At 46.4% G+C, this 24,671-nt stretch overlaps 1 protein-coding gene across 3 annotated transcripts in view; it reads right to left on the bottom strand.

The window, feature by feature from the left end:
- ATP8A2 (ATPase phospholipid transporting 8A2) overlaps nt 1–24,671 on the bottom strand; it is a 3,773,191-nt gene that overhangs the window by 74,290 nt on the left and 3,674,230 nt on the right. For all 3 annotated transcript variants that reach the window (XR_011284127.1, XM_069639892.1, XM_069639893.1), the window contains one exon: nt 21,832–21,923. Coding sequence is in view for 2 of the 3 variants with exons in the window: in XM_069639892.1 (XP_069495993.1) it covers nt 21,832–21,923 (92 nt within the window). In the remaining variant the exon portion in view is untranslated. The remainder of the gene's footprint in view (nt 1–21,831; nt 21,924–24,671) is intronic.

The following is a 24,671-nucleotide window of genomic DNA, read 5'->3' as shown; positions in this document are numbered from 1 at the left end:
AATGCATTGAGAGTGAAAAAGAAGAAAGCAAAGGAAGGAGATAAAACCATGAGGCACAATGGAGAGAGGGGTTTGAAGTGTTGCCACGGGCATACTATGATCAGCAACAAATCTTTCTTCAATCTTCATTGGTTACTGTTATGACCAATATAATCAAGAGGGCAAGAAAATATAAACATCTAAAATTGTAGGAACAAGAAATACAATCAAGAAGCTAAAAGACCATAACAAATGTATTGTAAACACATGATCCCACAGGAAGTACAGGACTACTAAAATATTAATACAATTGCAAAATCAACACATTTATAGAAACCTATAAGGCATCTACATCTTAAATAAAATAGTAAAACACACTCTAAAAAGCAGAAATCACGACTTAGTACAATGGAGAAACCCTAACAAACTCCCATCCTGCCCTCAATTACTCTGTTCCATTTAAAAACATGAACAATCATGGTTAAAAAAAGAAATAAGAACTCTGATATGAGACATATATCAAACAAATCAAGAATGGTAAATTCATAACTTACAGCCTGGCAGGAAATGCCTACACTTTTACTGAACCCCCACCAAAGAAATTCCCAAATGACTAAAACGGTTAACAATACGCCTTATCCAAACAAAGTATGTAATGATTTCAGACCAGTGATGAAAACCATAAACCCTTCAAACAAAAAACGAAAACTCTAAAATGAGAAAACAGAGAGCGAACATGCATTGGAATGCCATAACCAAAATATAGATGAAAGTGCTTCACGAATTCTCACAGAACTAGAAACCTTCTGGGCAGTCTTTGCAGTTAATCTACCAATCGCATTATCTGTGAAGCTATCCCAAAGCAAAACACCACATACCAGAATAGAAGAAGCCGGATTTGAATTATTAATCTAGGCAACAAAAGCAAATCCACTTCAAATGTGCCTCAACATATTAGAGGAGTGCAGACATACTCTGAAGCGCAAAGCATGACCACCGCTCCACACCCCACCTCGGTGCAGGCAATTCACGCACTACCAGACCTAGCGTCAAATATTCTATGCCCACCAGTATCATGAAAACTAGGCATGGACGCCCTTCTGCTGACTTCTTTACCCTGAAATGAATGTGCTACACTGAAGAAGGCACTGCCCTCTGTACAATAAATTAGACACAGACTACAGTAATGGCAGGGAAGAAACAACAGCAAAATGAACAAACTAACATGAAGAACAATACTGCAGATCCATGTATATATATTGAAGGAAACAAATAAGCACAGGGCCACTTGGAGGAAAATAACCTGGATGCTACAAATCCACAAATATGGCTCCATCATAAATGTCTTATTTCTGGTGAAAGCAAACGGAAGGTGTGTTTCCGCCGAATAAACTACTGGGAGAATTTCAATCCAGTTTCCACCCAGGATGAAGCACAGCTCCTGCCACACTGTACATTATCAACGATGCACTATGCTCAATGGACAAAGCTGTGCATGTGGTTTGGCCCCACTGAACCTCTCAGCAGCGTTCAACACACACGGCTGGTTCTCCTCCTCACTGCAAAACTGGAAAGAGCTAGACAACATCAAGTCCACAATATCTGTGTGTGGCCCGCTAGGAACTTGAGGCACGAACACGACCCGAGTCGCACCGCACACAGACAAGCAGAGAACACAAAGCTGTACCTCAGCGCCATTCTGCCATTTCGGTTTGCCTCGCTTCACGTGGCTCTTTAAGAGAAGGTGGTGGGAGGGTTATTAGTGGGATAACGGGAGAGGTAGATGCAAAATCTGTTGTGTTGATGGGTGGAGGTCAAAAGCACCCAGCTCCTGTGTGTCAGGATGCTTCTATGCGTGTGGCAGCGATGAGAGCCCAAGGGCACAAAAGAGTGAAATTCGCCTATGGCGGTTGTACCTATTGATGTGGGGGAGTGTAACAGAAGTAAAGAACGGAGCATAAGTCACAGCTTGTCAGTGTTCCTGCAGTATTGGACGAAGCTAGTGATGGTCATGTGTGGGGACGTTTGAGTGTGGTGAAAGCTGCAAGGATGAGATTTTAGAGGGTGGTTTGTTAGTTGAGGAGAGTAGACCAGGAGGGTGTCCCTAGTGGGAGGGAACAGGGTAAACATAAATGCAAGGGCCCTCCAGTGCCAAAGTAGTATGCACCTGCTGGGTAAGCAAATAAAACAACTTGATAGATGTTCCTGGTCGTACTTGGAGGGTTCCTTTTGATTGGGTTGGGGTCCGACCAGTCTAATTAAATGTTAGTCAATTGTGTGAATGAGGGTTCCTGTGGTTTTTGTGGGAGGAGGTTGAGGTGGGTAGATGTATTTTTGGGGAAGGGGGTTCTGACAGTGATTTTGTGAGGAAGTTAGTTAGAGAGCTAGGTTACTAGGTACTTGGTGAAACTTGGGTAGCCGTTTTCTCTACAGAGGTGTTAAGGGAAGAAACTCCAGAGTGTAGTTGCTAGGACGGAGAACGTGAACCTCCTCATATCATTCACAGTTGAAGTTTGGTATCGTTACTAGAGCATTGTTTCTGGATTATACTGTGCTTGATGCTATGTATTCTGAGAATTTCTTTGTGATGGATGTGAGCGTTTGCCGTTAATGGAACAGCGCACACAGTTTTGAAGCAGATCCCCTTTTTGGGTTGGGAGATAGTGGAGTTTGCAGAGTGCTGGGATGATGTGTTTGTATCTTTTCTGTCTAAGGAATAATTTGGATGGTGCGTTTTGAACTCTCTGTTGTGTGTTGCGTAAGTATACCAGAAGTCCAAGTTAAAGGCATAGTAAAGTCTTGATAGTACCTAAGAGGTAAGTTCCATGATCCTGAGTGTGAAGACTGGGTAGGGCATTATGGATGGTACGATCCACAGTTAGAAGGAACAACCCCTTATGCTCACTTTATCCGGTGGTTCCAGTGTGACATTGCTGTGCATAGTGGTTACCAGATTTCTCACAGTAGCTGTATCTAGTGGGCACAGTTCCATTACTTCTGGCCACAGAATTCCTGCAGACTTAGGTGATGTGACACTGTTTATCATGAGTTCTTTATGGATGGGCTGAGTTTATGTCAGTAAGTGGTTATCCAGCAGTCCACATCTGCAAGGCAGGCAGTGAGGTCAGTAATGTCTGTAGTTGGGGCATCAGTGAGTTTGTAGACAATTTAATTGTCATCTCCATAGTTGAAACATGTGAAGTCTGTGTTGTTGTTGAGATCCAGGAGCGAGTTTATGAATAAGTTGAAGAGAAGTGGTGAGAGCCTGGAGACCTGGGGTACTTTGCATGTCAGATTGCAAGGAGGCGATGTGAAAGGGAACATGAGGGTTATTTCTGTTCTGTCAGTTGGGAAGGACGCGATTCATCATAGGGTGATTCACTTTACCCTGATTCCCACTGCTCTTTTTAGTAGGATCTCATGACTGATGGAGGAGAATGCCATGGAGATGTTGAGTAATATTAGTTCACTAGTTGAGTCATCCTGTGCATTGTTTGTTTTTCAGTATGTCCCAAATCGATCGAAATGTGGATTCTGTTCCTCTCATCAGCGTGAATCCATGTTGGGATTCATGAGGAGGAATTTTATTTCAGAAGGAATTCACACCAGAATCACAGAGTTTTTGTGTGGTTACAGGATTCTTGCTGCAGAATTTTGTGTTCTTAAATATATAGATGATTTTAAAGACTTGCTTCCGGTCATGTTTCACAGAGCCGATACGATGGGAAAAGTGGGTACTTCTTTTGCTTTGACCGCTTCTGCTCTGTAGTACCACAACTGCCAATCGTAGGCCACTTTGGCTGCTTAGATGTCACTTCTCCCCATTTCCTCCAGATTTCAGTTTTCTTTTTTGATAATTCAACTTGCGCGTAAACTATTTGAAGGATTGTTTCTTTTGTTAAGTTCTGAATGGATGTTTGGTTCTATTCTGTCCAGCGTGGTGTTTAAAAAGTTGTGAATGTTATTGAGTCATCTTTCTAGTCTGAGTTTTGGTTTCAAAATGGAGTTAAGAGGCTTTACGTTTTTTTCAGCAGAAAGGGGTCCCACTTGCATTTTATACAATGTCTGTTGATGTTGGGGGTCCTTTGGTGGGTTTCATGAGTGCTGATGCTTTGGTCAATATAAGCAAGGAGAAAATACACACTGCACATCACAGAACCCTGGCTCTTGGATGATTACTCACAAGTCATAATATAAAAAAAAACAGCGGAAGATACGCCGTCCTATTCAAATAATTGCTATTGGTCCGTAGCACATGGATCCAGCTATGCAAGATGATGCATTCTAGGCGCAATAACACAATAAAACTGGTTATGAAGAATATACTTGGCATGCAAGGTCTACATTGAAACAGTGATACATTGTTCTGGCTATGCAGCAATTGATTATGAGCAGCAGAAAATGTGTATGCACCATTTAAGTGATTACAAGGAAAGAGTCTGGGCAAGTGAAGTAAAACAGGCTAGGCAGCAATGAATATAGTTGACTGTGCAAACGTGAAAATGGGTATGCAACACGTTAACGTGAGTCAGCAGTGAATGCGTGCGGCTATGCAGTTATTTGGTTAAGCAACATATAGGTCCCACAATGCACAATAAATTAGGATCAGCGATAGATGAAGTTTGCTTATGCACTTGATCTTATCTGGCTATGCAACAAATCATTTGAAATGGTATTGAAATGACTCTGGCTGCGCACAGTGAGATCAGGATCAGATAGAATCAGGAACAAGTAGGTCGGGCTTTGCCAAACAGTTTGGCATCAGAACAAAATGCTAATTTCTATGCAAACAGACTGTGGCTATTTAAAAAAGGATTCGGTCAAGCAAAGTATCTGGCTATGCAACGGTTTATATGAATTAAGCAGTAGCAAGGTATTGACACAGTAAGTGAAAGCCAACTATGCCGCAATTCATTTGGATCAGCAACCTATACAATTGACTGTTCAAAAGTGTGTAAGGATATGCAACAGTTGATATAAGTAGTCAATAAAAGGCCTTGCTATGGAATAAATCTGGATGAGCGCATTGTTGAATATAGATCAGCATCAACTATTCTCGATGTGCAAAATGAATCAGGCTATGCAACTTAAATTAAATTCGAGCAACAATATAGCTGACAGTGATACCAGAACTAAGATACCAGAGAAGAAAAATGCAAACGAGTAGTGGGGCAGAATATCAAGCATTAGCAGCTCGGATGCCAAATCCATGTACTGGTGTTAAAGGGGTGTGAGACCAGTGATGCAATATGTATGTTATGGTATTTTATGGCAATACCCTATATTATACCAAATCACCACCGTCGTAGTATAAGAGCACCAAGGTTTGGCTGTGGACTGGCATAAAGGGCCCCCATCAAGGGTGTCCGGATCTTAGTGTGTTGGAGGAAATAAAATGAGCAAAGAGAAGATTAGAGGGTGGTGAAGCAGGAAATAAATGCTACAAACACTGGGTGGGAGGGATGCACCAGAAGGAAATTGTTTTGTGATAACATGGGTGCATGTTAGTCCTGTTAGGTAGATCATGGATCTGCAAAGTGGAGGAGGTGGATGACTACTAAAGTGTTGTGAAAATGGGGTTATGATTTCAAGGCAGCTCTGGAAAATTGACAGTAAGTACTCAATGTACTCTTGGATGCAGGCGGGGCATCAGAGTGTGCACGGGCAATCTTGGTGGCTTATTTGCCTGGGTGTCGCTGCTTTGTACTCCAAGTAATAAGAAATGCTAGATAAGATCTAAACATAGTCTACTAGCAGTATAGCTTAAAGGGGAGTTTTGGCTGAGGTGTAGTCTTTAAGTTTAATGCGCTACCATCGATGCAAATTATACATTGCAGTGAAGCTGCATTTAAAACAGTTTTAGCTGAAAAGGCAACAAATTTAGTTAGTGGTGTGGTCAGTGATGCAAATATAGACCAGCGAATGAAGCAGTATATTAACTGAGATTTAAGTAATACAATGACCGTGGTGCAAACTATGATTTACCAGTGATGTAAACTGTACAAGAGTTGCCTCTGATGATAAATGATCATGAATCCAGGAGCATCACCAGTGATGCAGCCATGGCGTTGACAGTGATGCAGATATGTGATGTAAAAACAAGCCACCCGTGGAGCAGTATATAACAAAAACTGCTGTGGCAGAGATTTAGCCAACAGTGTTATCAGTAATGCAAATATGAACTTTGAGCGGGACACCAAAATACACAGTACTATCTGGGACGTAAATTATGCTAAACATTGCTACTAGTGGCACTGAAACTGACTATTAAGAGTGAAAGTTAACTACTGCTGTGTGCTGATTAAACCTAGTTGTCCCTTATCTGAGTCTGTCAATCACCTGGTCTCGTGATTTAGCCTTGAATATATTAACTATCTGATCTATTTTTCAAGGAGTTTAGTGCGATTCCTCTACTTTCTTCCACAATGTATTATTCAAAGTTATCACAGTAAGGTGTCATACAAATATGCCCACTAGGCACAGCAATGTGGGTTTACATTAAGCCCGGTTAATACTGCAAGGCCTGACCCTATTAGCACTAGTTAAACCTGCAAGGCCAGATTACATTATGCCCATGCCCCGTTCACACCGTGGGCCTAATTTAAGTATGCACAGCAACCACTGAAAGACCAGATTCAATTATGTCCAATTCGCACTTCCGGACCAGATTCCATAATACCCATTTAGCACCGCAGGGCGTCATGCTTAACAACTTAAAAACAGACATGATGTTTACCCAAGCCTATAAGGTCACTCTTTCTTTTAATTTCCCTTCAGCTTTTCCCTCTGATTACCGCACTCCATTCCACAAAGCTTAAAGTCAGTGTCATTTTCAAAGTGATCTAAAATTTCCAACAGTTTATTATCTCCACTGACACAGCTGCTAGGTTCAACCTCTAGAAATTTAGGGAAATCCATCCCCACCTCACCAATCCCTCTATAGGAACCTCCTGGCTTCACTCTTGTCTTCTGCAAACTGGATTATCGCACCAGCTTCCTTGTGTGTCTCCCCCTCTATTCTTTTGGCCTGCTTGACAAAGATGTGAACTTTGCCACCCGCAACCTCACCAAGCACCAAATTCCTTACCCAGCTGCGCACACCGCTGTCAAGCTGGCTGACCTTCCACGAGCCACAGCTCCCTCTTCAAGTTTCTTCTTTTGGTGTTCCCTTCCATCTACAGCCTAGACCCCTCTCTATCATGGCCTAGCCAGCCAGGATGATGTCCTGCTACTCTCCTCCCTGCACTCTTTGATCCCAAGCCATGCTTAACATCACTGCCCACAACTACTCTGTGCCACTTGCTGCTTCCACTCAGACCCGCTCTGTGACTCTCCATCAGAGGACCTCCCTAACCTTTAGTTATTTATATATTTTCTCATTTGTATAGCACACCGGACCCGTCGGCATCTGGGCACTAGATCACATGGGGACAGTGGTTGCCCTAGGTCACGAAAGGTATACAGGCATAGGTAATACAATAGTTGCATGTAAAGGTGACATTGGTTCACGAAAGGTTACAGTCATAGGTAATACAAAAGTTACAGGTAATGGCTAAAATGGTTCAGGTTGCGATGTTTCAGAGTATATGTGACACATCCAAGTTGTATGTAGGTAATGCAATAGATACTAGTAGTGGTTACAATGGTTCAGAGAATGAGTGATATGTACGCGTTATGTGAAGCTGAGTATCTAACAAGGTGGAGAAGAATTATAAGGTTGGGTGGGTTCAGCTGAATTTGGGGTCTTGTGCTCTGAAACAAAGGACACCCTCTCATTGCCTGGGTTGAAGATCCTTGCCTCTAAAAGCTCTTCCTGGCCATTAAAGGACCCCTACAAGAGACTGTGGTATCGCCCTTTCCCATGAACAATTACTCAGTCCTAAACTGATCTTTTCTCTATAGATATTGTATATATTGTTATTATTGTCTTCCATGTGTGTATATGTATGGCATTTATAAAGTGTGAAACTAGCTTTGAACAAAAGAGCATTGTACATAGGGGACACACCCAGGCAGTTGCAAGTAAGGGTGCTACTAGTGAAATGGGCTGTCAGCCACTATGTCACCATCACGCATGTTTAGCACGGGCCCTGTAACATCCTCCTTATCCATACTATAGTTGTTAAGTATCCACCAATTGGCCTGCTGTGAGGTGTGTCCTTAGGTAAAATGTGCCTTGTAGAAGCACTATGCTCTCCCTCACAAATAAGTACGAATGTGGAAGATGAAAGCATTGGTAACACAAATAGGTCTGGCTTTGTGAATGCAGAGGTTAACATTGTTTCTGTAAAGCCCCCACATGACAAACTTGCAATCTACTTTTTTAAAGCCTGCCTATTGGTTATGGAAATGATTAATGTTGCATATATGTCATTAAAGACAATTACCAACGCTTCCAATTCATAATGTTTGCTGGATTGCACAGCTCCCTATTTGCTCGGCAGACTTATATATGTTTGAATTTTTCCGACTGGCACCTATCTTGCATGTTTTCAAAAATCATCTCGTTCTTGTGCTACCCATGAACTCCTGTTGTATTGATTATACGCTGCTGCTTTCTTCTTGTAAATCATGTCATATGTTTAAATGGATTGGCTTAGAAAAGATTGGGGTGCAAATGTATTTGAAAGGTACTGAGATGTTAGTGGGACTGCTCCAGGTGGGCCCCCGCCCATAGAGGGTACTATATATATATATATATATATATATATATATATATATATATCTATATATATATGTAAAATACACGTGTTGAGGAAGGTTGTAGCACGTCAAAAAAAAAAACAACATGTAACACAATAATCCCTGCACACACGACCTAACCGCTTTCTCAAAAAAGCATTCTATTTCATTACAAAAAATCTCGTGCAACCAACACTGCCTAATGGCTTAAAAAGGGTAGGCATCTCTCCCACGCCTCCCTTGCTGACATACAGGTTGTAAAAACACTCACCCCACCAGAGTGGAAACCGCCACGCGTTCCGCTTGTATTCCAAGCTTCCTCAGGCTTTTTTTCTTCCCATATACGTGAAAACACCTTAATTTATAAAAACAGAAAGCGGACCGGCATTGGTATTAGGCTCCTCCCCTTAGCTTTCGTTTTTCCGATCACGTGATCGCAAAGGGCTGTTCACGCTGGTGCCAAAGCCGCGGCCATCTATGAATGAATTCAAGATACCCAAGATCAAAGTTAATACTCTCCCCTTCGCTGCTCAATTCAGTGTTGGAGAATTAAAGAGGCGCAGGGGAGAAGCTGCCTACCATATGCCAGATCCTGCAACCTGACACCGTGTTTAAAATAATAATGTGTTTATGTGCGCGAGTGCGCAACATTCATTGCATGTTTCAGTTTCATCCTACATGGGAGGTGTGGGAGAGATGCCTACCCTTTGTAAGCCATTAGGCAGTGTTGGTTGCACAAGATTTTTTGTAATTAAATAAAATGCTTTTTTGAGAAAGCGGTTTGGTCGTGTGTGCAGGGAGTATTGTGTTACATGTTGTTGTTGTTTTTTTTTTTGAAGTGCTACAACCTTCCTCAACACCTGTGTTTTACATATTTAGAAATCTGGCCAATATTTCTTTCCCTAGCACCATCTCCATGCAGGCTGAGCACTATTTTGGCATATTTGTGGGTGTCTTATGTTGTGTGTATATTCAACTTTAATATTTCTATACATTTGTGTTATCCGGTAAGATAGCTCAGCGGGTTGAGCATTTACTGCTGAAATCTATGTGTTATCTGCAGGCCGCAGGTTCAACTCACGGTAACACCAACTCAACCTTTCATACTTCTGTGGTCGCCATAGTACCAACTTCGGTTGGGATGATTAATGTATGTAAACATGTTCTATGTACAGCGCTTAGGTGTAAGCGCTATATAAATAACAAATCATTATCATTATTACATTTTTATCAAAAATGTAACATTTTCTGATAAAACTGTGTAATGTTTCATAGACACCTAATGAAAATGTTACCTAATATAAGCTACAGGTTAGTAGTATTTGAGACCTATGATTAACCAAAGTAAATACTTTTGACATGACTATGAGCCTAGAATTTACCACTGGCAAAAGCCTCCTTTGTAAATTTGCAGAAAACAGAAATGATGCAGGTATGACTAAGGGTGGTCCATTATAGAAAAGGAGAGATCAGGGGATGATTAATTGGCAGAAACCTGGCTATGTTAGTCCCTCGGTCTTGAGATGCATATGTGCAATACCCCATTTCAAGCTATGGGGCAAAGAAGGAAAAGCTAGTCTCCATTTGGAGGATGGGTTGTTGGAAATTGTGGATGAGGTTGATGAGGGACAGTGTTGTGTGCCATGTTTCCTAATGGAGCAGTACAGCTCAAAATATACTGTTTGCTAAAGATCAGAAGGATGGTCTGTGATAATACATTCAGTGTTCAGTGCTAATTGTGGCCATTCGTCCCCTTGGTTACAGCATGAGAGCTCTGCATGTAATGTTTGCCTGAGATCACAAGGCTGCAGTGCCATAAATTCCTTCAAGCCCACCTCTAATTGATGTGCCCATTATTTTTTGCTCTATGGGTGGACAACAAGAGCTCAGAACGTTCTGTCCACCTAAGGCCGCAGGAATGTGTTTTATTGAATCCTTTCATATGCTGGTTCTCTTTCTGTCTTCCACCTGAAAAGCAAGGCCTCACAATAAACGGGTTGACTATGACCAAAACCATTACCAAAAGGCTGTACTGGAATGGACCCTTCCATCCCCAATGACTATTCCTTTGCTTTTTTCCACATAGAGCACACATGTTAACACTGTATTCCTTGGAAAAGAACCCAAATATACAAGGTGGTCTGCAACCTTGGACTTGACAGATGTTTTGGATTACAACGTATCTTTAGCCAGCATAATTAATGGTAAGGGATAAGGGATTCATAGTCCAAAACATCTGGTGAGCCGCAGGTTGCAGTCCCCTTCTGTAATGAGCATCTGCGTTTCCCAATGCTAACTTCTTTTCATGTCCCCTTTAAAGAACACAAAATATGATATCGTATTTATAACGCGCCTATACAGAAGTGTTTCATAGTGTCTTTGTTGTTTGCCGGGGATCACAAGGCGGACCTGCAATGAAGCTCTTCCATCTCCAAGTGCTGATTGCCTCACATTCCTCCCCATGAATACAAGAGCTTCCCAAGACCAGCAGTTAAGACTGCAACCCCGGATTCAATTATGCCCAATTAACAAGTTGCAGCTTCACTGCTTCACTCATATCATCTGCCCCCTGGGCCACAAGAAGATGGACCAGGGTGGAAGCATTTGCAGCTATGGAAACAGCAACATGGATTTCCTTTTGTGTGGCCTAAGCAGACTAACATGATACTTTGAAGGTTGGACCAGTCTTCTGTGATAAGCTGCTTATGATATCAAACACATAAGGATTTACATATTTTTGTTCATAACATATGGTATCGGGGACGGAGTCAGACCATGTACACATAAACTAATAAAGAATATGGTACAGCGAATTTGAAATTCACACATACTTTCCTACAGTCGATTATGTATTTTATTTAAATTAGGATGTGTCTACTACATAGTAGTGTGCCTTTCATGGCTTTCCTATTTTTGGCCACCAGAGTGCAATTGTTAAATTGTTCCACCTTTAGAAGTTGCGAAATTATGCAAAACATGTGTTGTTAGGCAGAAAGACATTAAAAAGATGGCACATCTCCATTTCTATACATAAAGCAGAACATCTGTCAGTTTGTTCCTTGTACAATTCCACACTGCTGCACCAGTCTGCACCAAATGTAGCATAATTACCTGCTAGGACCCTCTGGACATTACTGGCTACATAACATTTGGACACCCTACCCTTTGCCCTGGATTTCAGCCCCTTCACAAATCGACTAAACATAAATGTGGTCGTAGGGCCAGATGAAGCTAACTTTAAGGGTCTCGACCAGAGGAACACAACTGGAAGGCTCGCTAAAACCACGTTTCAAGGGCCTGGGACACACCGTTTCTTTTTTGTTTTTTTGCACCACAATTCACTGCACAGTACTGGATAAATATTTCAGCGCCATCACACATGAGACAGTTGCCTGAAATTGGCCAAACATCAATGTGGCTGAGACAAACGAAAACACTGATTGATGCCGAAAGGCTGCGTGTGCAGACAGGATAGACCCTGTGTGAAGATGGTACAGTTGGAATCAGCATAAGGCTTTGGTTGTTCGAAACCTTTGGATCAATTTGCTTGACAAGATTGGAACACAACATTGGTAGTGACTGGATTGCATTAGGATCGACCTAGAATAAGAACACGTTTGGACAATACATATATGCATTGGTCATGAAGAAGCTCCTCAGCCTTTGTTAAAGTAGAAACAGGGGCTATGCGAAACACGTGTCGGCTTTCTTTTGGATGAAACCCATGGACAAACATCAAATGGATTTTCAATAAATTGACTCATGATTTTGTAAAATGCCTCTGTTTGACAATTATTGTTTGATTCACTAAAAAGAATTTGTAGGAGAGTTGGCAATGTTACGAATAAAATGTTTTAATATACTATTGACTCTAAAACAATTATGTGTGGCGCAGTAAGAGTTGTCAGTGGATGAGAATTTTTGTGCATACTAGTGGTCCTAAAAGGCAGGACATCAGTTCACCACTGCAGCCCTGTTGATAATTTAATATTACCATAGAGGACTAATTGGGACCAATTAGCACTATAACAAGGCGCAAGGAAAACTATTTATAAGGAACCTGTATTTTTTAAAATAACTTATTAGATGGTATTGACCACAGATGGCTTGTCGCAAACAGATGTCATCACATTAAACATATGTCATTTTGCAATTCATGAATGAAAAGATTATGGCTTTCACGCCCCGGTGGGGATGGGGGAGCAGACATAGCTAGCAATGGCCCAAACCATGGTAGGCCTGTTACCAGCCATGTCTACCCCTTACCCCCTGCTGGGGCGTGAAAGCAATTGAGGATCATCCAGGATGCAAATGGCTTCCTATTTTTTCCTTCCAAGATTGGCTGCCGTAAGTGATGCCAATCGCTGAAGGAAATAAATAAATAAATCCAAGATGGCTGCCGCCATAAGGATAAGGTACCAAGTCCCTTTTTCATTTCTATGGTGGCCGGAGCTGGAGACATGGCGGACGGGAGCATGAAAGGAAAAAGTTACTTACCTGTAACTGTTGTTCTCCAGCATGGGTCTGGCATGGATTCACATGCTCATGAATATTCCCTGTCGTCAGGCTGGGAATCCTCGGTAAAGAAAAATGCAGTTTCATTTTCGTTTCTGAACTGTCTTTCTCCTAATAACCAATCACTGGTCTCTGGGTCATACTACCCCCAGCCAATGGCTGCCCTCTGCCTAAGCCCCTCCTCTGGCAGCCATCTTCAGATTTGGTAGCACGAGAAGTGGCAGTAGGACTAAGTGAAGAGCCGCAGAGGGGTAGGAGGGAGGGTTCGCATGTGAATCCATGCCAGACCCATGCTGCAGAACAACAGTTACAGGTAAGTAACTTGTTCTTTCTCCAGCATGGGGTCTGGCATGGATTCACATGCTCATGAATACAAGAATACATAGCAGTATACACATGCACAACCACGGGAGGTGGCAAGGCTCAACATTAAGCATTTCATCACTCAACATTAAGCATCTCTTACCTCCTCACCAGGCCCACCTTCAGGTGAACAGGTTCCGCATCACTGCCTGGGCGACTCTGGACTCCTCCCTGGAATCCTGGTTGATGCAGTAAAATCTCGTGAAGGTGTGCGTCGACCTCCACATAGCAGCCCTCCAGATGTCCAGCAGGGGCACACCAGATAGGAACGCCGTGGTAGCAGTGATCGCTCTGGTCGAATGGGCTCTCGGTCAGCCGGGCAACGGTCGGTTTGCCAAACGATGACAGTGCATGATGCAGCCAGAGAGCCATCTGGAAATGGAAGCCTTTGAGAGGGCATTCCCTTGGTTCACAGGTCCAAAGTTCACAAACAGCTGTGATGTCTTGAGAAAACTCATCATGCGGTCCACGTAGAACTTCAGCACTCTAGCTACATCCAGCGAGTGCAAAGTCCTCTCAGCCGGCGACAAATACGTTTGGAAGAAAGCAGGTAACACCAAGGGCTCATTGAGGTGGAAGTCTGACGGCACCTTGGGCATGAAGGAGGGGTGCATCCTCAACACCATCCTCGTCTCGTGGAAAGTCAGGTATGGGGGCTTACAAGAGAGGGCCTGGATCTCTCCCACTCGTCGTGCGGAGGTGATGGCCACAAGAAACACTGTCTTCCACGACAGGAACTTCAACGGTGGCGAATGCAGAGGTTCGAATGGCGGCCCCATGAGCCTGGTCAGCACCACGTTGAGTTCCCACGCCGGGGCCGGAGCCTTCACCGGCGGGAAGGATCGGAACAGGCCCTTCATGAACTCCTTCACCAGGCGATGGGACCACAGGGATGAGCGCCCTGGAGTTCTGGTGTAGCGGGAGATAGCTACCAGGTGGATCTTGATGGAGGCATGGGCCAGCCCCGCCTTGGCCAGCGATAACAAGTACAGCAGAGGGTTAATCTTCTGTGCATGGCACCAGACAGAGAACCTCTTCCATTTGTGTCCGTAGCACTTGAGAGTTGAAGACGCCCTGGCCTTTGCAAGCACCTCCTTACAGTCCACCGGGATATCATACCCTCCAAACTCTAGTGCTGCAGGAGCCAGGCCTGCAAGTTTAGCGACCCTGGGTCTTGGCGGAGGATGGTGCCTCCTTCTCTGCAGAGGAGATCCGCGTCCATAGGCAGTTTGACTGGGGGGGACACTGACATATCCAGAAGGTCCGGGAACCATATCTGTCTCGGCCACGCCAGTGCGACGAGGATCATCCTGCACCGGGACCGTCTGAGTAGGTTGATGAGTCGCAGCAGCAACGACAACAGCACGAACGCATCGAGGAACAGGCCATCCCAGGGGAATGAGAAGGCATCGCCCATGCTCCCCGGGTGGGGAAACCTGCTGGCGAACCTCCGGCACTTGGCGTTCATCGCCGTCGCAAATAAGTCGATCTGGGGATTGCCCCATCATTGGAATAGCAGATCCACTTGATCCTGCTGCAGTTCCCACTCGTGGCACGAGAGTAGCTCCTTGCTGAGTGAGTCAGCGATGGTGTTCTTTATTCCTGCCAGGTGTAAGGGTACCAGAAACATCCCTTGGTCGACGGCCCAATGCCACAAATCATGGGCCTCCTTGGATAGGGCTGGAGATCTGGTGCCTCCCTGCTTCCGGATGTAGAACATCGTGGTGGTGTTGTCGGTGAAGATCCTCATCACCTTGACCTTGAGGGACGGAAGGAATGACCTGTGGGCCCAGAACACAGCTCGGAGCTCCAGGACGTTGATGTGTAGTGACTTCTCCTCCGGGAGCCAAAGGCCTCTTGCGTGGAGATCTCCAGTGTGCGCTCACCATCCCTCCAGGGAGGCATCCGTCACCGTCTCCTGGTGTGCGGGGGTCTGGAAGTCCATCCCTGCAGCGAGATGTGTGCGGGTGCCCCACCACCGGATCGCTTGTCACAAGGTCTCGTTGAGCGAGATCCTGTCTTCGAAGCTGCCCGCCGCTTGCATTCAACGGGCGTCGAGTAACTCTTGCAGAGGACGCATCCGCAGCCTGCACAGGCGCACAAGGTAGATGCACGAAGACATCATCCCGAGAAGGGACTTTATGGACCTCACCCCGGCCACGTCCATGGCCGACAGTCGTTGCACCTTGCCCAGGATGGCCTTTGTCCTTTCCTCCAATGGAGAGGCCAATCACGCCACTGTGTCGAGCCTGGCTCCCAGAAACAGTGTGACTTGTGATGGGACCAAGTGGGATTTTGCGTAGTTGATGGAAAATCCCAGATCTGTGAGCAGCTGGACGGTCTTCGCTGTGTGTCCGACAGCGAGTTCTCTTGTCCTTGATTGCATGAGCCAATAATCCAGGTAGGGGTAGACGTGGATCCCCTGCAGGCGCAGCCGTGCCACTACTGGTGCTAGGCACTTGGTGAATACCCTGGGTGCGGACTTCAATCCGAAGGGGAGGGCCTTGAACTGGTAGTGCCATCCTCGGACTACGAATCTGAGGAACTTTCGATGTCCTTTTAGAATGGCGATGTGGAAGTAAGCATCCTCCAAGTCCAGCGAGGATAGGAAGTCGCCCACCTCCAGCTGTCCCATCCCGAACTTTTGGGACTTGATGTACTTGGTTAAGCGATGAAGGTCCAGGATGGGTCACCAGCTGCTGGTCTTATTCCTTACGAAGAAGTATTGTGAGTACACTCCGGAGACCCAGAGCCTCTTTCGAACGAGCTTGATGGCTCCTTTCTTCAGCATCGCCCTTACTTGCAGCAGTTGAGGGACGTGGTTTTCCTTCCTGGCCATGGGAGGAATGCAGGGGCACTTTTTTAGAAACTCGAGAGTGTGCCCGTGTGCCAAGGTATCCAGCACCCTTCGGTCGGTGGAGATGGACTCCCACACGCTGACGAACTTTGCCAGCCGGCCTCCCAACGGGGTGCTCAGGTGGGGGCCTGACGCTACGGCCGGTTCAGTCCTGCTTGGTAGTGGCCTTGCCGCCTTGGCCTCCTTGACAACGACGACGAGATCCTCCTGACTTGTCGCATCCTCTGTAGGCCTCCTGTAATGAGGAGCGGGCTGCCTGGTGGTACATCAAGGAGCCGCCGCCGAATCCTTTGGAGGCACCTTGCTTGCCTCCGGAGTTCCAAAAGGGCGTCCGTCGTTGTTGCAAAACTCCCAAAGCCCATGCCGTTTCCGTGTAGGCCTTGATGCCTGAAGTGACTCGTCCACTGTCTTGCCAAACAGGTTGTTTCCGTCGAAAGGCATGTCCAAAACTTTGGTTTGCACGTCCTGGCGGAAATCGGTTGCCTTGAGCCAACCACGCCGGCGAAGGCAAACACTGTTGCCCATCTGGTGGAAGCCGATGTTAGCAATGTCTGTGGCCACTGTTATGGGGTGGTCCGACGCCACCTTGCCTTCCTGCAGTATCTCCAGGGCCTCAGCCCTCTTGTCTTCCGGGAGGAAGTCCAGCAGAGGAGCGATCTTAAACCACAGCTCCCTGCCGTAGCAGGCCACAATCGCAAGGGCGTTGCCCACTTTACTCGTCGTCCAATGACATCCAATTTCTTCCCTTCGCTGCCCGGCGGGGAGGTCGAAGTTGAAGCCGTCGCCCCCACCGCTTTCTTCTTGGCCGTCGCCGAGACGACCGAATCCGGGTTCGGCTGCACCCTAAGGCACATGGGGGTGGAATCCGGGACCCGGTACTTCTTCTCGTACTGGTCTCTCTTGGCAGGGGTCGTATATCGGTTCTTCAGGAGCTCCAGCCCCTCATCCCAGATGTCGTCAAGCAACGGGACCGAGAGGACCGTCTTCCTCTTGGCCTCATGCCGTTGATAGAGGAAACCTTCCTTTTTCTGTTCCACCGGGCAGAGCTGAAAGAGATCGGATGCCCTGGCGATCATGGCATGGAAGGAGCCAATTTCATTGGGCAGGGAAGCCCAGGGGGTGGTAATGGAAGGCCCATCCCATCGTCGCCACCGTCGTCATCCGTCCCCGTCGTAGCCGTCTCTGTTCCCATGTCATCCCTCAGATCCAGGGAAGGAGATGAAGGCCTTGAGGGCCGCGTAGGCTGGAAGGGCGGTGGGGGATGAGTTCTCCTCCGCTTGCTTGGAGGGCTTCCCGACGGTCCAGGCTCCGCTGGGTCATCTCTTAGGGATAAGGGCAACCTTGTCCTTATCTCTGTGCACAAGGCCTGGATAGCCATCAAGATTGCTCCTGAGCTGCCCTGTGGCCCAGGCACCGGCTGCGATGGGCACGACGATGGGGGGGTGGAATCCTCCACCTCGCGGGAACCTCATTGGTGTCACCGTCGCTTTCTTCGTCCGCCTGGTCGGGATCCCTCCCTTGGGACCGGACTTCCTCGGACCTCTTGTCCAGGATCTTCACGACTTCAGCTGCTCCTCTTCAGAGGCTGTATCTGTGTCTGTGATGACCACCGCCCCCCCCTTTTTCCACCGGGGTTTTCACGGGGGTCTTATTGATGGGCTGAAAAGAGGATTCCCTCCGCTGGTGGCAGGGAAACTGTGGGCCCTGAGGTCGCCTCCACTGGGGTAGCCTCCACAGGCTTCACCAGGGCCGCCACGACTCCCTCGATAGAGGCCTTAGCTGGGTGAATCAAAGCTTTGACGACTTTGGACGAGGCCTTCACCTTGGAGGGAGAGTCGCTGCCTCGCTCCCCCTCGGCTGTCTCCGTCGGGATCAACCAGGGCTTCTCCCGAAGCTTACCCAGTTCTCCGGCTTCCTTTTCCCCAAGCCAGAGCGTTGGCTCGTGGTTGATGGCATCGGTGAAAGTGCGCCCTGCCTGGCAGCCGAGGAGCCCGACCGTTCGGCGCTCCCGGTACCAGCGGACTCGCGGTGCTTTGCCTTTTGTTGGACCCCCATCGCCGGGGCGCCCTCAAACGTCTTAGAAGACCACTCGGACCTCTTCTTCTTTTCACCTGCTGCTGGGCTCTTCCCCTCCAGCCAGTTGGTGAGGCGGATCCGCCGATCCTTCTTGGTCCGTTCCGACAAAACGCACAGTCCTTTTCCACGTGCGTTTTGTCTTCGTGAAGGCAGTAGAGGCATCTAGAATGCTTGTCCTCCTTGAAGACATTCTGCAATCCGCATCCAGGGCAGCTCCTGAACAGCTTGGATCTGGGCGTCGTTCTCCCTTTTTCCTGGGCCATGTCTATGCGGGGTAGGCCTCAAAGAATCTTCTGGAATCCTTCAAGAAGCGGCACTTGACAGAAACTTTGCCCTTGAGGGGCGTAGAAAATTCCGAAACGGGTCCCCGTTGATCGGAAGTAGAAATGGTGGAGCTTGAGGCTCGATTGACCGAAAAAAATGAGGTTTAACTCTTTGAAAAAACACAAAACGTAGTAAAAGCTCGAGAGCTATAGCACGAGGACTCCCAACACTTGAACGTGCGGTAAAAATCTGAAGATGGCTGCCAGAGGAGGGGCTTAGGTAGAGGGCAGTCATTGGCTGGTGGCAGTATGACCCAGAGACCAGTGATTGGTTATTAGGAGAAAGACAGTTCAGAAACGAAACTGAAACTGATTTCTTTCTTTACCGAGGATTCCCAGCCTAACGACAGGGAATATTCATGAGCATGTGAATCCATGCCAGACCCCATGCTGGAGAACTCCAGTCTTCCAGGTAAGTGGGGATGGAGAGATGGGTGGGGAAGGAGTTGGGAACGTTTTCGGGGGTGGGGGAAGGGGAGGCAACAGGGAGAAACTCCTGTTGTCTCCCCACATAAAATGTTGCCACCTCGGGAACGGCCTAGGGTGGCTGGTACAGCGGGCGCAGAATGTATATTCTCGCTCACTGTTCCACCCACCTGATTGGCCAATGGCCCTTCCCCAGTGCAAATATGTTGGTATCCATTAGGGGCTGTGTATTACTTGATGTTGATGATAGCATGCTGTCATATGTAGTACATCCTGCATTCAATTATATCATTTACTTTCTTTGTTAGAAAAATCAGTTTTCTTGGCAGAAAACCTGAACTTATAAAGTTCCTTCTTTTAGCTTTTCTTAATCCAAAAGAGGGTCTTTTGTTAAATGATTTTGCAGATCTAGACAATGTTTTGGAGATTTTAAAAACTTTGAATATTGAACATGGGAATCTAAAAAGATCAATTGATAGTGTTTCATAGTTTTGAGTCACATTTCTTTTCTTTTTATTAGATTAACTAAAATTCCCGCCTGAAGAAGCTGCCCCATCAGCAGTGAAACGTGTTGAAGATGTCATCATCATTTTGTGTCTATTGACTAAGAGGATGTATGCCAGAATGCATCACGGAAATTCTTCTTTCATCAAATCTCTAGAAGCCACTACTTTAAAAAACAACAAAAAAATCGCAATCTCGAGTGCAGGTGCCGTTCTACTGCTACAGTGATATCTTATTTAGTCGATATACAGTTTTCCATGCTGAAGAGGATTTTGTGGCAAAAGTAGCAAAAAACATGCCCTTTCTTTGTAGTTCACAAGCCATGAAACCTCACTTGATATCAAACATGGCCTTTGTGTGTGAAAGCCTTAAAGGCAGACTGCAACCCTGATGAGGGTATGTTATATGAACATATGCCAGAAACACACAAAAACACCCAAGACAATGTCATGCATTGCTAGGATAAGGATTGTGCTACGATAACAACTACAATCTTTTTTGCAGTAGTAGCACACAGAACTAAAATCCTTAATTCCAAAAGAAAAAACTCCCCGTGGCAAATGAAGCTTTAAATTGCACCTGAGAGAAAGTTCAGTGTGTCAGAGGTTTGTGACATTGAAGTCTCTGATATGCTATTATAAGCAGATCGATTTTATTCTCGGGTTTTGCGTTTATTGGACACTTTATTCATATTAGACCATTGCCCACTGTGCTCTTACGACACCCGAGGCCTCCTTGCGTGTATGGCAGAATTGATTAAATGTGTTCTATGTTAAATACCACTTGTTTTTAAAATACAACCTATTATGAGTTGTGATCACATGGGATGTTTATGGCTTAGGTACATAGAAAGTAGTTCATTGGGTAATTATGGGGTACTTATTCCATGTAGTAGTAGCTATTTACCCAATGCGGCAGATACCCCCATTCAATCCCAACTCATAATTAGGAGGTGTTTTAAAAACAAGTGGTATTAAAAGTAACACATTTATTTTACCATTACAACCTTATTCATAAAGAGTGGTTACACAATATGATATATGATATTATATGGCATTTGTAACATGCCTATACACAAGTGTTTAAGGCGCGATGAGGCAAGGGGGGGGCGGAGGGAAGACATCTTACTAGGCCAGGTGACGTTGAGATTGTGCAAGTGCAGGGGAGGGGCGAAAGGGAGAAGTGCGGGGGGGAGGAAGAGGGAGCAGTGGAGCAGTGCAGTGCATAGGATAAACAGTAAATAAAGACAATAAATAAAACATGCGGCTAGCTGGTGGCAAGTGCAAGGGTAAGTGCAGACATCAGGTGTCCAGTGTTAGTGGGGACTGTAGGGATACAGAAACAGTCCCCTTGTGCAAGGGTTGCCGGGGGGCCAGTGCAGGTGTGCAACCTGGGCCCGAGATGTTTTGGGCTTCCACTTTCCTCAACTTTAGCCAGGATAGTCCGTGGAGAGAGGTCTCCTGGCAGTGATATCCCAAAGCAAGTGGAGGCCACATAATGAATAGAGGGAGCTTGACACAGAGAACCCAGCCAGAAAGACATCGCACCATGTGTTAACCAATCAGAAATATATTTGTATGCGCCTAAAAATTCCACAATATGTCCACTATCCCACGAAATAGCATCTCGCGGGATACTGACCTCCTGAGGAAGAACATATAAGGCTGGAACGCGAAAGTTTAGCTCGCAGGCCTCCCTGCGCCATCTGACCTTTGCTAGCGATTTCCTGGCACATCACGGCTCACCTGTGTGTCTGGCAGGAGCACCCGGAGACTGCCTCTGTACTGGGAAGTGGGGCGAGGAGGGGAAGGGCACAGAGATAAGGAGAGACAGACAGGCCAGGTCGCCACAGGAGAATGGCGTCTATCGCAACTATCCGGGGAGATTCTCAGAATGACCTACACGCAAACTCTACTACTAGCCAGGGGCCAGGCACACGGTTCCACTTCCGAACCCGTCTCCCTTCCCTTGGCAGCTCGGCGCCCGCTCCCCAGATCAGTTCCACTGCCGCCAAGCTTTAATTAAACTACAAAGAAACAAAGCATGCCAGTCTGGGCTGACTCCTGCGAGACCCGTGCGCTGCATTATTCACCAGTAGCTACTTACATGAGACGCTCTGCTGGACAGAATGTGCACGAAAGAGGCTTGGAGGAGTTTTTCTGCCAAGTCTCTTCAACAAGTGGTCACGTTCGTTCAGGCTGCAATGGAATCCAACATGTGTTAGTGCACTGATGCCAAGGCCTTTTACACGCAAGGAATACAATTAAACACATTAGGTAAAGCACTTTCGATCTTGTTGTTTAGAAAAGGCAGTATTGTATCGAGTCAGAGCAAAGAAGTAGCACAATCTCTGCATGCCTTGTGTGTCAGCACCCTGGCATGGTACACAGGGTCTCCCAGCCAATCAGGAAGCTCGGAATGGGGGCTTTACATCATGGTAAAGCGCACATTCCAAGCCTCGTCAGAGGCGGGAGGCCTCCATCCTCAAAACCCCAATTTCCACCGGCCATGTCCATTCCCCACAGACCCCGAACCTCACCCCACTTACCTGAAGCTACCTGGCATCTCGCCGGCACCTGGAACACTCAGTGTTCTGGCACTACCCAGCTGCAGCAATGACCATTATGGCAAGGGAAGAGGGACTACATGTACTTCCCTTCTCCCTTAACCATGGCGGCCAACTAGGTAAGCATGCCATGTGGTAATGGCAATAAAACCCTCTGGGCAGGGACTTAACCAGGCCTTTTTATGCCTGCGGGTCATGTTAAGGCCCGAGCTAGCTCGTCCACGGGGCATTACCTGACCCAGTAACGCCCCAGTCCATCGGGGTTCATTGCTATGGAATAATATATATTTTATGTAGAGCATCATGCAAGATTCCTCCCGCTTCTAAGTGCTGTAATAATAGCTGTTTTTATTACTCAAAGTAATGGCAGTACATGTTTTGACCTTATAAGCGTCTTATAAGCGTGAAGGTCTGAGTCAGTCCTGCTGGAATTTGAACTTGTGGTATACAAGCTGGCCCTGGGACAGTGGCGAGGACTTAACATGTGCCCTATCCATCCGGAGCGAACTATAGGCAAGACCTTTTTTTTTAATACAGTTTCTACATATTAAGAAAAAGACACAGGAGTCTACTGGATACCAACAATGGACCTCATTACAAGGTTGCCGGTCCGGAAACAACAGTAAACTAAAAGTCTGCGAGCGGGAGCCTTTCAGCCCGTCAGACCTTGATGGATGCACCGGCACCATTGATGAATGGTGCCGGTGCATCCGTTCTCCCCATTCCCATTGAGTCCAATGGGACTCAAATGGGAATGGGGAGTGATATTTTTCGGAGCCCGGGAATGGGCAATTACCGGATCCGCCGGGGCAATAATGTCCTGGTAATTGCCCATTCCTGGGCGCCAGAATTAAGCAATATGACCAGAGCGGCGGGGGCATTACCGACTCAGGTAATGCCCCCGCCGCAAGGGTCATATTGCTATTAGTGCCCCGGCCCGCATTATGTGCGCGACGGGGCACTGAAAGCATTTTATTTTGTCTCAAACACTGCAGCGTTTCGGGCCAGAACATTTTTAAAAAAGAAACGACCAAGAAAATGGGCGCCATGCAAAGGGAAAACGGAGTCCGTTTTCCCTTTCCCGGGCAGCCATCGGGAGCGGATGCGCTGGGAACACAAGTGTTCCCAGCGCATCCGCTCCCGAAAAAGAAAAAGAAGCAGAAGGTAAGTGGGGTTGGGAGGGAGGGGAAGAAAAAGAAAAAAAAAAAACCTACCTGCGTCCCCGGCGGGGGACGATGGAAGCTTCCAGCCATGTGGAGGCGCGGAGCGGGGATGGCCCCGCTCCGAGTCTCCATACTGCTGGAGGCTGCTATCGTCCCCCACCGGGGAGGCAGGAGCAAGCAGGTAAGTGGGGTGGGGAGGGCAGGAAGGAGGGAGGGAAGGGAAGGAAAAAAAAATAACTGGCCCCGCTTCCAGCCTCCTCATTGGCTGAGGGGCTGCCACGCCCCCCGCCGAGGACAAGGCGGCTGGAATCCTGGCTAAGAATTGAAGGATTCTCAGCCGGGTAAGGACCCGGTGAGAGCCAATCAGAATGTGTGTTACATTCTGCTTGACTCTCGCCGGGTACTAATAAAAATTACTCAGGCGGTTACCCCCAGAGTCATAATGAGGCCCAATGTCTCCTTGCAGCAGAACTTTAAGACTACATCCCTCAGAGAGTCAAGCAATACACTCTGTGAGCTTAGCCGTAGCTATGAACCCTCACAAGCCACACACCTGGGAAACCAGGAAGAAGGGAGGAAGATGGAGGAGGAAGCATAGCATACCAAAGTCCTCTCCAGGAACGTGCACTGGATGGAATGGGAAAGAAAATATCCTGTGGTCTGAAGATAAGTCACATAACGCTCTAAAGGTTGAACGTCTGAGTCATTGTGAAGTAGCTGCAAAGGACAGTTTCACAATGTAAGTGTCATGCAATTATTTATGAAACACAGATATTTATTGAACATGAGTGGGATACAGTGCGCAGAAAGGCACATGTTCAGACGTTTCCAAGGACCCTGGGGTGGTCATTCAGAGTTTAACAGTAAAAACAAATGGTATTTTAAATACTGCTTGTATTATCGTCCGCCCCTTCATATCCTTAAATCAAATACGATATGCACTGCATGCAGTATTTGCCATAAAATCCTGCATGTGCTAAATACAGCATGATTATGCGGAAGGGTACGAGTAGGGGTGGGTGAAATTTCATTCTGCAGAAAAATTGGTGGATTCCAAGCAAAAATTCGCCCGATCTACCAATTTCACTTGCGTTCACTTGGCAGGTTGTCGAATTTTCCAACCCAACATTTTATTTTTCTAAAATCTCATTTTTGCTCCCTTAAATTTCCGTTTTTGTTTGCATTTCGAACCCCACCCACGGAAAAAAAGGTTTTGG

This window comes from Ambystoma mexicanum, chromosome 7q (assembly GCF_040938575.1).
Source record: "Ambystoma mexicanum isolate Mex_15411 chromosome 7q, UKY_AmexF1_1, whole genome shotgun sequence".
NCBI classification, from domain to species: Eukaryota; Metazoa; Chordata; class Amphibia; order Caudata; family Ambystomatidae; genus Ambystoma; species Ambystoma mexicanum.
The sequence above is the reverse complement of the archived record's forward strand: the minus strand, read 5'-3'. Positions and strand labels throughout refer to the sequence as shown.